Source organism: Hydractinia symbiolongicarpus, chromosome 11 (assembly GCF_029227915.1).
Source record: "Hydractinia symbiolongicarpus strain clone_291-10 chromosome 11, HSymV2.1, whole genome shotgun sequence".
NCBI classification, from domain to species: Eukaryota; Metazoa; Cnidaria; class Hydrozoa; order Anthoathecata; family Hydractiniidae; genus Hydractinia; species Hydractinia symbiolongicarpus.
The window spans coordinates 25,359,780-25,373,973 of NC_079885.1; the positions used below are offsets into that span (position 1 = coordinate 25,359,780).

Below are 14,194 nucleotides of genomic sequence, written 5' to 3' on the forward strand. Positions count from 1 at the left end.
CTTTCGCATATATACAACAACCATTTTTAAAAGTGATATTTCTCAGCAGCCAAAGACCTAATAGAGTTCAAATTTTTGGTGTTAACAGAGTACTTGGTGCAGAAGAAGGTGGCATAAAAGAAAATTGCTTTTTTGTCTACCAAATGCTAAATATATATATATAAATATTTTGGTGGACACGAAATTGTCTACCAAATGACCGTGTCTACCAAAGGTTGCATTTTTTGGCACAAATTGTCTACCAAATGCGGCCATTACATATATATATATATATATATATATATATATATATATATATATATATATATATATATATATATATATATATATATATATATATATATATATATATATATATATATATATATATATATATATATATATATATATATATATATATATATATATATATATATATATATATATATATATATATATATATATATATATATATATATATATATATATATATATATATATATATATATATATATATATATATATATATATATATATATATATATATATATATATATATATATATATATATATATATATATATATATATATATATATATATATATATATATATATATATATATATATATATATATATATATATATATATATATATATATATATATATATATATATATACAGAACGAAGAAAACTAATTTGTCACATTAGCACTATTTCGTATACATATTCGTTTTTAAGTATTAGTTGGCTTCTAAACTGCATCTTCTGGCGCAATTTTCACCCCTATCTTTTTTGTGGTAAAATAAACAGAAACATGCAATTATATCTTTGTGAAAAGTGAATTGAGATAAAATCTGATAAAGTAAAGATATGAAAAGGTTTACTAACCATATCTTACTTATATCTTTACATCACGTTATTTTACTTTCATATGTCATAAGAGAAACCTTTGCACAATGTTAATTTATATAACTAGTCGTTAGCCCGTGGAAAATCCACGGGTTTGCTCGTCCTTTTTATACCGCATTGCGTGCGTCTTGCTACTTGCGCAGCTTAGCTACCATTTTGCGTGACAGATAAACAGACGTATACGGGTATTTTAATATAGATTCATTCAATCTTAAATTTCCTGAGATTAGGCAGTAATCAAATTTCACCGGTTTTAGAGACTCTTGTAATAGAATACATACTGCATTAAGATAATAGAATACATATTGCATGAAGATAATAGAATACATACTGCATTAAGATAATAGAATACATACTGCAAAAATCAAACATAATAATAACTATGATATAGTGACAGAAGTCGGCCGGCAGATAACGAAAAAAAAAATTTCTGAGTAATTCTGAATTTCTTAAATAGGTTGTCTATGTTTCTTGATAGGTCGTCCATATTATAGGTATATATATAAATATATATTACCAAAGATAAAGGATCGTCAGCAAAATTTTACTACGGCAAATAAACGAATTGCACAGGTGAGGATGTCAATAGCATAAATGCTGACAACAGCATATTTTGGAACAAATTATTACTTAACGCCAAGACAATATTTGTTTTACGGTACATGCTTAATAAACAGCATCTCAGTATAAGTATAAGCGCCTTTTCCTTCCATTTTTCGTACATGTTGAAATCTTTTAAAACGATTCTAAACTTTTTCTTTAAAAAATCTGCGTATTTACACTAGTTTATAATTTAAAATTAAGCACCCTACAGTGGTTACAGAACTTAGCTTAGTTTACAAAAGCTTATTTTGTTAACAAAAGAAGTTTATGCAAGCACATGTAATAAAAGAAAAAATGCAAAGAAAAACCTACTAACCTAATGTTTCGTTGTTTTCATAAAACTTCAAATGCCTTTTATGCGGTGTCTCTTGTTTTATACACTACGCTGGACAGGATGTCTCATGTAAACATGTTTTGTAGTCTTCCTAGAAATTTATTCAGACAGTACAATAGCCACAATAGCTCAACAGCGATTGTTTTATAATGGGTTATATTTTTGTTTTGTTTTCCGCTGGCCAATGCTCTCATGTAAGCTTGTTTTGTGGTTTTCTATAAACCTATTTACAAATACAATAACAAGAAAAGCTTAACTGTGATTGTTTTATGATGGATTCTTTTTACGTTTTTATGTTTTGTTTTAACTATATATTCCGCTAGCCAAAAAGACAAGAGGCTTTTGTTGACATGTGTTTTTTTCTAATTTGTTAAGAACTTTATGTAAAAAAAACCAGCCACAATGCTTTACAATTGATTGTTTCATGGTTGACTATTTAAATTTTAAAGTTGTTTAATTTTAATGCATTGTGCTGTTCATAGAAACGAAGGAGGTATTATAATTACACGGTTTGTAAATTTACTGTACAGGATCGTATCGGAGTTCAACTAAAATTGTTTATAAGTAACTTATCACAAAACAATCAACCAAGCTAGAATCGCGGCCTAGGACAGATCTACCCGGGTTTTTTTGTTATTTTAGGACGCTGAAAACTTAACAAATAAGTTGAATGTTTTGGCGAGCTCCTAACCCCCCATCCCTTCTAAGCGGGATATGGGTGGCACACCCCAAAGGTTATTGTCAAAACAGCTTTGCAGATTCCAGTATTGTCGTGATCAAACATTTTCGTAAATACTAATTAGTAACCATATATTACCAATTTTTTTGAAAATGTAACGTGCATTGGTTGCATTTAGTAAGAACGCTTAAACATGTCATTGGCATATGTGTTTACACTGCTATCTTTAAGAATATCAGCCAAAACCATTTACACTTATTTTTCACAAAGCCTTTAATGTTCTTGACATGTTTTAAAAGAATATGGGTTCAAATATGCTTCTTATAGTCGGCTTATTAAAGGAAGAAATAAACCAAAAAAAATAAATGTAAATATTCATTGTAAAGAAATATATAATACAATACACATTTCTATTGTTTCTCCTGTTTAGCAGTATTTGGACAGTAACTCGTATTCCATTATTCAAAATTTGTTCACAACAACCTCCTCAATTTTATCTGTTATCATTATTAGTTTTCAAAACAAACATTAAGCTGTAGAATTTCACAGAAAATTTTTATTAAATTGAAAAATTGTAATTAAATAGGCAACACAATTAGCTATAGCTACTCTAAAATTCTGCACAACATTTTTGCCTTCTAAACTTTATTTACAAAATTCATCTTTCTCAGTAAAAAAACTAAAACATATAGCTGGCTGACAAAGTAATTAAACAAATAAGTAATATATGATCCTTGCAATTTTTTTCAAAAAAAACTTGGTTAATCTTTCTAAGACAATACGTACTGTTGACAACATTCCAGTTGGCTAAGTGAAGCTCTAGCTACATAGCAACAAATCATATGCAACTCACCTTTAAATAATTGAAAACCTAATCTAGCACCAGAATTAGATTTACTATTTTCAAAACATCCGGCGCGTAGCTTATTAAAATTTCCGCATTCGAGAAAACAAACTTCACCATGTTCTCCCAAGCCTCTTCTCTTCATAGCCATGTAAAACTGAAAGAATCTTCCGTGCATGAGTGACTGATATTTTTTTGACTTTGAAACTTATCAGTACCTACAAATAATCTAAAAAGTCTAATATCATGGTCAAATTCTCACAAAGAGATTTTTAAACTTACGTGTTGCTCCAAACGTCAACGATTGAAAACATAAGTAAGCTCTTTTTCAAACTACATCGTCAGAGAAGCTTGTAAATGCGGGGTAAGATGTGACAACAAGGCAAGGTGAGACGTTAGTCTGGAAACGTCAGTTTTCATAGTGGTTTCGTGAAAGTGATTTATAAACATTGCAGACATCGACAGAACAGGCAGGAAAAAGATTTTTGTGAATATTTTTAAAATATTTTCTGAACGCTTATATATATAAAGCTTAACGTATATTAGCTATGTGAATAAGAGCATTATAGTGCTTTGTTTATCTTACTAACACGTGTGTACTTGTGTATTTGCATTATCTGGATATTTTTGTGTTGATTAGGGAATTTTTAAAAACTATTTTGGCCCATTTAGTTCAAATAAGCTTGAGGCAAGATGAGTATGGAGTTATATATGGGACAATATTCGTGTATGGCTTTCGTCGCGTCGTAAATGCTTTTCGTCGTGTCGTATCTTTCTTCGTAGTGTGGTTTTTGTCGCGTCGTATCTTTCTTTGTGGGGTGGTTTAACGTTTCGTCGAGTCGTATTGTGTTCGTCGCGGCGTATTTCACTCTGCGGCGTATTTTACTTTGTAGCAAAAATTTTCATGCTTTTTTAACACGAAATTACTAAATTCGTGTAGCGCTTACAAGAAATCCAAGTCACATGAATAAAGTGCAGTAAAATAAACAAAACCTTTAGTTTAGTGCTAAAAATTATATTCTATTTTTAAGTTAGTTTTACATTTTGTAATTATGAAGAAATATTATGTGTTGTGTAAGAGATTTATGTAATAATTTATGTTTATGTAGTTAGTTTACTTGATTTTTGATATTTTTATCAGAATCCATTTAAACTACAAAATAGATAATAGTGTAGCATGCTTAAAATGTATAGCTAGCTAAATCTATAGCTAAGAATGTATCGTTTATTAAAAGAAAATGACAAAAATAATAGCTAGCTTTACCCAAAGCCACTAGAAAGAAAGTGAAATATATTGTGTAAAAGCTTCACGAAATTAGTAATTCCGTGTAAAAAAACATAACTATTTTGCCTCAAAGTGAAATGCCCCACGAAGTGACATATGACACGACAAAACATGAGATCACACCAACATGAGTAATACGCCACGACGAATACCATACACAATATTGTCCCACATATAACTCCATAGATGAGACACCTAAAACCTATGTTAGTTTGATTTCCAGTTATGACTACAAATGTACTATTCTTTTTTATTTGAGTTTTCTATGCACGATTTGAAATATATTAAACGTTATTGGCAGAGAGGAGATACATAAATACGCTAAATTTAAAGGACTCTAAGTAGTGAGGGAGAAAAAAAAATGTCTAACAGAAAATATTTAATTTTCGAAAATGAATTCGAATGTTTTGAAAAGAAAACTTTTTAAAACAAAGCTTACGTATATGTAAACAAAGATGTTTATTCGTTAATCCCGTCTGTTTGTCTGCGACAATTAAATGCGATTTTACTGTTCACAATTTTCTACGACGGCAGCTGCTAAACATACAAAAATGTTCCATCCCTATAGTAATACAAAGCTTCTGTCTGTCTGTGTGTGACTTTTACAAAGACGATATTTTTTACCACCTGAATGCGCGAGTTTTTTTCTTTTGTTTACATTTGTCTCGCAACCGTCACAAATCACGTGATAGAAAATAACCAACATGATTCGCTTAAATTCGTACTTTTAAACGGGGCGGCAAAAACAAAAAAATAGCTTTCAAAGTTTTCAACAAATGGCGAACTAGCGAAGCGACTAAAAAAATATTAAATCGTAAAAAAAAACAGCACAACACATTACACAGTTAAGTGTGAAAGAGGAATATATATAAGGTTTCAATTACTTACCCCCTCTTTCACTGTTGTGTTAATAAATAGGGTAGCTAAGCCATCTTTGTTTTCAAATATCAAATTTTTGAAGGTATTTTTAAAAACAAAGTGGATATTTGTCCGCACTTTTAATAATTTCCGGAAGAATAATTTTTAGCTATTCGTCGGCACTTTACCCAAAAATGCAGACGTACGCATCTATCTCTCCCGCGCAGAGCCAAAGAACTAAGTATCCGCAGAGGAGGACACTGTTTCGTAAGATAGAAGAGCGTGTACCAGAGTGTGTTTGATTTCTTACCGCGGAGGAGGACACTGTTTCGTAAGATAGAAGAGCGTGTACCAGAGTGTGTTTGATTTCTTAATATGGTTTTTCCTCAATCAGGTACAAAATTATTTTCTTTGAAATTGTTAAACCATTCAATTGAGCAAATGGAAAAAATAAAAAAATGTGGCTTTGTATTAAACGTGGTAAAAAAAATTTAAATCTCTTTCCACGGGAGCTCGCCCAAATCAAAGGTAAAAGCAATTTTTTTTAAAATTCAACTTTTTTTAATTTAATACTGGATTTTTTACGATGGTTTTTACTAAGGGCACGATGCTCAAAGTGATGAGTCGAAAAAAGCAAAAAAAAGACGGAAGGTCACAAAAAAACTAAAAAAATTGAATAAAATGGAAAAAATGAACATCGTATTTCTCACATTTCGTCAAGGATGCGTCATGTTTATCAAGATCTGCATTTTTAAGGATGGTAAGCATTTATACGTGAATGAAATGAGTGGAGCACATTGTCATGAAATTAATGAAGTAAGTACGACAGTATAGCAAGCTAGTTCCCGACAAATATTTATAGAATAAACTTAATCTAATCTTTAGGAAAGGTACAAATTCGTGCCAAATGCACGTAAGCTAAGTAAGGAAAAGAAAAGTTGGAAATTTGTTGAAGTTAACATGTAACAAAAACCTATTTCAACAAATCAAAACGGAACGACCTAGAAAGCCTTGTAAATAAATTGGAGCAGCAATCAGGTATAGCTACTATATATTCCATATCATATAAAGCGCCTGCTAATTTTTTATCGTAACACGACCTAATGTTTACTTGATTACTTCTAACATTTCAGCTGGTGTTTTGGTTGAGATACTCACCGACCAACAAAACAACTTGCTACGAATATTTAATTAACACAGTGATTGAAACGTGAGTTATGAAACTTTTATGGTTCATACAAAAATAAATTTCTCAGTTCTTAAACTTTTTACATGCGTTTTCATCTTATCCCAATCTGCTAATGGTAAATGCAACACACAGACTAAACAACGGGAACCGAAACCAGGACATAACACATTTATTCTTTGTGAACGATTTAAAGTTATTTGCTACAAATGTGAACAGTGCAAAAGCTCAACTCGATTTAGTAACAACGTTTTTACGGGATATCGGAATGAAATTCGGAGAGTCTAAATGTGCTTATTTGTGCTTATAGAACGTGGGAAACAAAAATGCACAGACGAAATACTTGAAATAAACAGTACCAAGATACAACCGATAGCAGAAGATATGACGTACAAGTACTTAGGTGTTGATGAGAATGTTTCGTACAAAGGCTCACTCAACAAGAACAGAATCCAAAGTGAGTACTTTAAGAGAGTTCGAAAGATATGGCGTAGTGAACTTAGCAGATATAACAAATACATCGCTCACAACTCATTTGCTTTACCTGTCCTGACACCAACATTCGGCATTTTAAACTGGACTAAAGACGAAATCAAGGCGATTGATATAAAAACTAGAAAAGTATTGAATATGACTGGTAATTTCATCGTAACTCTGACGTTGATCGATTATATGCACCACACAACCTCGATCCCAGGACAAGTTGTCTCTTTTTGAATATAGGACGGCGAGACGAACATGGCCCTGGTGGAGGCTGGTCAAAAATCTTTGATTTTCGCAGATTTTTAATTAATGCACACGTGTCTCGTTTATCAGGAATTTTATACTTCCTAGTCTTTGGTAAGCGAGTTTCAATTTAATTATTAGGGTCTGGATTTTATCGTGATCGATGGAAATAGAACTTTTTAGTGAAGACTGGACCTTGAAGGCTTTAGGTCGTGATGGCTCTAACGTATATTGATATTTTAAAGCGAATATCTTTCGCATTAAATAATTATATTTTTCAGTTTTGCCTGAAACCAAAGCAAGCCATATGTTTGGAAGCTTTGTTAAAGGGGAATGATGTGGTGGCAGTTCTGCCTACTGGATTTGGAAAATCAATTATTTTTCATTTACTTGCTGATCTCTTCCCAGTTAAAAATGAAAAGAATATTGTTTTGGTCATCAGCCCTTTAACTTCCATTATAAATGATCAGGTGAAATACTTGAATGGGATTGGTTTTTCTGCTGCTGTATTGAACTTGGAACAGAGGAAGTTTGAGGCAGATGAGAGCTTGTTTGGAAGTAATGATGCAGTGGAGGACGACCATGATGGTACAAATATTACAATTGATTGTGGTATTAAAAACGGAGATATTAAGATTTTATTTGCCCATCCAGAATCCTTTTTATCTGATCAAGGGCGTTCAATTTTAAAGAGCAAAATTTATCAACAAAATGTGGTAGCTTGCGTGGCTGATGAAGCGCATTGTGTTGAAATGTGGTAAGTAAACTAGCTCTAGCTGGCTATTCAAGAATATAGATTATAAAATTATAAAAAAACTTTGGTGGTTTTTAAAATTCATTTTATAAAATAATAATGAAGTACTGTAGGTATGTATATAGCACATATCATATGAAATATTTAACAAAACTGAATATATACAGTATAAAAATCTGTTATATATATATAGCTATATGTAATATATATATGAAAATATATAATGAAACTAATATAAACGAACATATCTTTTGACAAGTTGATAATATATATCTGTTGGTACATAATATAATAAATTGCTAATATATTAGCTATACAAAATTTTAAAAAAAACACTCCATTTATATGTTTTAGGGGTGCTGAATTTCGTGAAGATTTTGGAAAATTATGCACACTGAAAGCTCTTTTTCCAAGCACACCCATGATTGCTTTGACAGCAACTGCACCCCCAAGCAAAATAAAAAATTTAAAAGAGAAACTATGTTTCAGTCCTTATTGTAAGGTTGTTGTTGCAAATCCAAATAGAAAAAATATATTTTTAAAGAAATTGCCAAGACGCGGAAACAACTTTGGCTTAAGAAGCTATGACGATATTTTAGTTCCCATTGCTAAAGAGTTAAATAAATTACGGGATGATTATCCCATGACAATCATTTACATGAAGCTAAAATATTGTGGCTATGCTTATTCGTTATTTCAGCAAACAGTAACTCCAAATAACATAAAACTATTTTGTCAATTTCATGCTCCTCAAACATCTAGAATGAAGAAAGAAATCTTAGATGAAATTACAAAACAAGATTCGTCTATTAGAGTTGTGTTTGCAACCACAGCACTCGGGATGGGTGTTAATGCACCAAAGGTTACTGAAGTTATCCACATAACGCCTCCAGCCAATATTGAATCTTACATGCAAGAAATTGGTAGAGCTGGAAGGCGTGGGCAAAACTCAACTGCAACATTGTATTACAATAATGCAGATATTGCTGTTAATAAAAATAATGTTGACGATAGCATGAAGTGCTTCTGCAAAACAGATCTGTGCTTAAGGAAATTTATTCTAAATTTCTTTGGTTTTAAAAAATATGAACAAGATAATTGTTGCTCAAATTGTACAAAGTCTAATTTGCTGATAAAAGAAACAACATTACCTTGCCGTGATTTAGTATCAGAAGATGCTTTTAAATGCTTACAAACTGAGCTGAAAGAAATTATTGAAACTTGGAGACTTTCGCTATTGACTACCCTTGATCAAACTTATGAACTTCCATCTATCAATAAAAATTTGGTTCAAACACTATTGAGTAAACTTCCATTTATAAGATCTAAAAATAATCTGTTATTTGAATATGATGTTTGGGATGATCAATATGCTACCACCATATACGATAAAATAAATAAGTATGCCCCAAAGCATAAATAATTTAGGTATATATATAAATATATATAAACAAACTTTAAAATATATAGTATATAATATTCACTTCTGATAAAACAAACTTGTAAGATTAAAAGCACTCAGTAGACAGAATTTAAAAAAGTTCTACTTTTTCTGGAGGTTTGAATTATCAGCAGTCAATGTTAGCATAAATAATATATATACGTTTATGGAACTCACCTTGATATAACAGATTCTTACTTTATAAAATCCTAGGGAACATATAGCTGTAATTTATGTTTTTCTAACCATTTTTGATGTTCTACAATATTCAAGTAACGTAGTGGGGAACGTTTAATATCAGGAAAACTTTGATGAGCTCTTCCAACAATGTGGCTAAATGGGCGAAGATTAAGCAGGTCGTTTGTCATCTCTTTTTCATCAGATATGGACTCTCGTTTAGAGTGTTGGACCGATGTATCATGAATGTTTAGGTTTTGATCATAATTTTCTTTGATTTCTTTTACACCGCTCACAGCCTTGCACACTTTGCTAATGGATTTTATTGTTTTATTTGCTCCCATTCTTTGCACGATGTGTTTTCCTAAACGATTACTGATTTCTTGTGATAGATCATCTTCAATGTTTTGCCCTGCTCCACCTCTCCAATTTGAAAAGTATCCCCATTTGAACTCCTCAGACAATCTAGGTGTCAACAAGCATTCTACTTGTGCAATGCTTACAAACATCTCTATCGCATATTTACTGTATGCACCAAGTGATCGAAATATTGACAACAAAAGCTTTTGATTGATGAGGTTTCTGTCACCATCTCCTTCTTTAGCTGTATCTTTCATCTGAAGGATGAGGACTGTTAAGAAAATGATACACAGACCGTAATTTTTCACTTGATCACCATCTTCAATTGATTTTTGGAGAACAAATTAATCGACAAAATTATCCAGTAAAGTGTTAAAATATTCTTTTTTTACCTCTTTGCTAGCATGCACCAAATTTTTAGGAAAGCGATGTCTTTTTGGTTCATCTTCCAATGTATCCATCTCCAAAAAAGACATTGCTGCTACAACAACATATGCTCTACCAACACTTAAAAACAGATCTTCACTACCTTCGTATGAGTCTAACACTTTACCTGGGGTTGAATTCCTTCTATTCATTTTCTCCCTGAAATACTTCAGTGTTCCTATCTGGTTGACAGAGTTTGCTGAGTAAAGCAGAGCAAATGAATATTGAAGTAAAGATGCCTTACAGTGCCACATTGCAGCTTTGAAAGGGGAACAATGCTCCAACCGGTCTGTTGGTGTGTGATTCCCAGCTAATAGGGATTTCGCACCAGCGAAACGGACTCGTGTCAGCTGATCACCACTAAACATTATTTTCATGTCCTTCATTGGATCTTCGTTGGTAAACACAGTATGAGAATATGATTGACCTGGCTCAGCTGTGTTTTCAGGTAATGGTGTATTGTCGATAATTGGCATGTCAGTCAGTTTACCAGCCTTTTGGTATATCTCTGCAATCCATTTCTCATATGTTCGCAGGATCTCGACACAATCTGCATACCTTGCTTCATTTGCATCAATGATCGGCATTGAAATTATTGTTGACTTTTGGGACATTTTGTCTCTAAATCTGTTGTCAATATGATCTGGGATTACTTTTTTTAAAAATTTAAATTTTGGGAAAAACTCAACCAGAATTCTTCCAATCAGAACCTTTGTTGTCTGTCTGTAACATTCCCATTCTGCCATATTGACAGCAAATTTCTTCCTGTCCATATATCGAATATCTCCAATTGGCTGGTTGTTTGGAAGATGGTCAAAAGGAATTCTGTTTGCGATTAGATTTGTTGCAAAAAGATGGTAATCTTTGTTGTCAACACCCTTTCTTGTCTCCACTAGTACTTTCAGATCCCAGTTATCGCCGCTTCCTCTGAGTGTTGTGTTGTTTTTCACTAAATCAATCGCCTTTTCCATATAGTGGCTTCCAATCAAGTTTAACAGATTTCCTTTCATCTTGTGTGACAGGCATACTCCTAGTTTGTTGAATCTTTCTTGTAACTAGAATATAAGTACCCAACATAGCTTAATTTAGTTGTTCGTTATGTTTACTTATATCCAAAAACATGTTTTAATGAAAAGTTTTAATATATATACATTTAGAATTTTTTGGATAAATTTTCACCTTTCTATAAAAAGCAAAATAAGAACAGAAACTTTTTCTATTAGTCGGAGTTAAAATCTCAAGAGCATTTCCCATTATTTACATCTTACATCTACTGACTTTTATATTACCTTTTTGCTGCATCCACCCTCAATGATCAAAACAGTGTTGACTCTCTGATATAAACTAAGTTCATGCCACCGCATTTGCATCAGTATGGAATATATGAAACAAAATTTGTTTTTAGTTTCAAGTACAATATCCTTTTGCCCACACACAGCACTAAGAACATCAACAAGTAATGGATGATTTTCTTTGATCTCAGCCCACAGTTTTTCAATATTAAAATTTTGCATCTCTTCATACCCTTTTTTGTGTAAAATTGATGGTTTTTTTCTTGTGGCAAGTTTTTTACAGGAACTTTTCAAATTATTAATATAATTATTTTTCAAATATGTAGATATAGTTGGACAGTGGTTAATGATTGTATTTGCTACTACCATATTATTATTGGATTTAAGCGCTGTTTCCAGTTTTAATTTTTGCATTGCTGGTATATTGTCTTCGGGAGAAACAATATTGCGTGGTTGCAGTTGTGTGCTAGGAACTTCAGTTAACTCCTTGTTTTCAGCAAAGTTAAGTTGCTTTCTAGATTTTCCTTTTTCGTTCTTTTTCTCACTTTCAATAGTTTGATTTTTCTCGTTATGCGGAGACAATATGCCACGTTTGACAGACACGTTTTGTCGTAACTGAATTTGATTCAGTTGAACATTTTTCCGAAAGTCTGACATTTTCTCGACAAAGGTGACACAAGACTGACATATAACAGTTGGAAGAGCATCCAGTTCCGTTGTTCTTAACCCACATGTTAGACTTATTTTGTTCTCAATGTTTTTGTTTTTTCCAATATTGCTGAATATTTTTATAAACAAAGATTTTTGTTTTAATTTGGCACATAACCTGCAGAAATTTCCATCATTGGAAGTGTTACGAAAGTAAATCTTCTTAGGAGTAGCTGGCTTAGCCATTCTTCTATACCTTGAATAAAAAAAGAAAATTTTTATATTTAGCAATATAGATGTATATATATAAATGTATAGATAGCTTTGTGTTTTTATCTTATATATAATCCCTTACCATTTTAAGAGTTAACAGAATTCTTGCAATATGTAAAATCTGTGTAATTAGCATGGAAAATACATCCAATCCTTTATCTGTTATTGCGTTGATGTAGCTAACTGCGCTTACTTTGTATTCTGATGTTCAGTAGTAATAATAATAATAAATAACTAGTAGCTATCTATCTGTAACTATATATATGTCTACACTTCTTGTTTTATAACTAGCTAGCTCTAGACAATCTCTTGGTCAGTTGCTAATATTAATTTGAGCATAAGTAGCATGTAGTTACATACAAGCACATCTGGACTGAGAGTTAACTAGTTAAAACTAATTGAAGCCATAAAAGTTTCTTGCCAAAATGTATTTTTCAAATATTTTTTTCTGATACAAAACATGTATGCACAGTGTCGGCCATCTTTATTGTTTACAGTTAGTTTCAGCGTGAATATTTCACGGACCGAGTGACGTTTTATCTTTCGCATAATTAGGTGAAATTCTCGACCAATCACGGCTCGGAATAAAACCAGCCTCCTCCAGGGCCTTTTTCGTCAGACCTATCAATAAGCGCAGCGCCGATGAGAGACAAAAAGCCCTGGGAACGACGTTGTGCACCACAAAAAGAAGGAGGCCGGGGTCTCAAGATGGTCAAGGAGGCATATGAAAGCCGCATAATATCAATTAACCAACACCTTCACCCAAGCACACAACGTAATCCCTACCTCAAAAAGGTTGTGGAAGGAGAAAGCGAATGCATCGTACAACAAGCTAGAGTGTTTTTATCAACTGCGAACATCGATGTGAAGAAAACTGTACGCCACAGAAACTATCACAGAAGTACTTACAGCACTGTAAAAAACAGAGATTACAACGATTTGAAGAAAAAGCTATGCGCAGCTATATCTGGAGAAAGATATCATCCCAAGAAAGTGTAAATCTCGCCAAAACAACATCTTGGTCGGCGAACAAGTATATGACTTCGCATTTTGAAGGTTATGCACATGCACTGTACGAACAAGAAATCAATACGAAAGACCTTCAATACCACCGCCATAAAAAAGCCGGTTTGCAGCCTAAACACAACAACCGATGCCGACTCTGCAAAGTGCACGTCGAAGACATCACACACGTCGTCTCGTCATGTCCGAATATGTCAGCTAGATACTATCTCCCATTGCAACATGACCCGATTGCAGCAACGGTCTATACGGCATTACGGTAGAAAGAAGACCCTCATGCGAACGTCAAATGCAGCGAAAACGAGTTTGTGTACAAGGAAGGGTGTAAGGAGTATTGGTGGAACGTAACGGTGAAGACAGCGACAAAGGTTAAACACAACAAACCCGATATCATCC

The 14,194-nt window shown here is 32.5% G+C and overlaps 2 protein-coding genes across 3 annotated transcripts in view; one reads left to right on the forward strand and one right to left on the reverse strand.

The window, feature by feature from the left end:
• The window catches only part of LOC130614599 (uncharacterized), a 34,192-nt gene extending 30,749 nt beyond the window's left edge, over positions 1–3,443 (reverse strand). Inside the window, exons 1-2 of one of the 2 annotated variants that reach the window (XM_057436034.1) lie at positions 3,359–3,443; positions 1,809–1,917 (exon numbers count right to left, since the gene is read on the reverse strand). The gene's annotated coding sequence lies outside the window, so the exon portion shown is untranslated. Of the gene's footprint in view, positions 1–1,808; positions 1,955–3,358 lie in introns of those variants that run through there. The other variant, XM_057436035.1, reaches the window with a different exon arrangement.
• A 4,165-nt stretch (positions 3,444–7,608) lies between these two features.
• LOC130614601 (ATP-dependent DNA helicase RecQ-like) lies at positions 7,609–12,933 on the forward strand. Its single transcript, XM_057436037.1, has 2 exons — positions 7,609–8,161; positions 8,513–12,933. The coding sequence occupies exons 1-2, from the start codon at positions 7,620–7,622 to the stop codon at positions 9,579–9,581; spliced, it is 1,611 nt and encodes a 536-aa protein (XP_057292020.1). The 5' UTR covers positions 7,609–7,619; the 3' UTR covers positions 9,582–12,933.
• Positions 12,934–14,194: the final 1,261 nt, after the last annotated feature.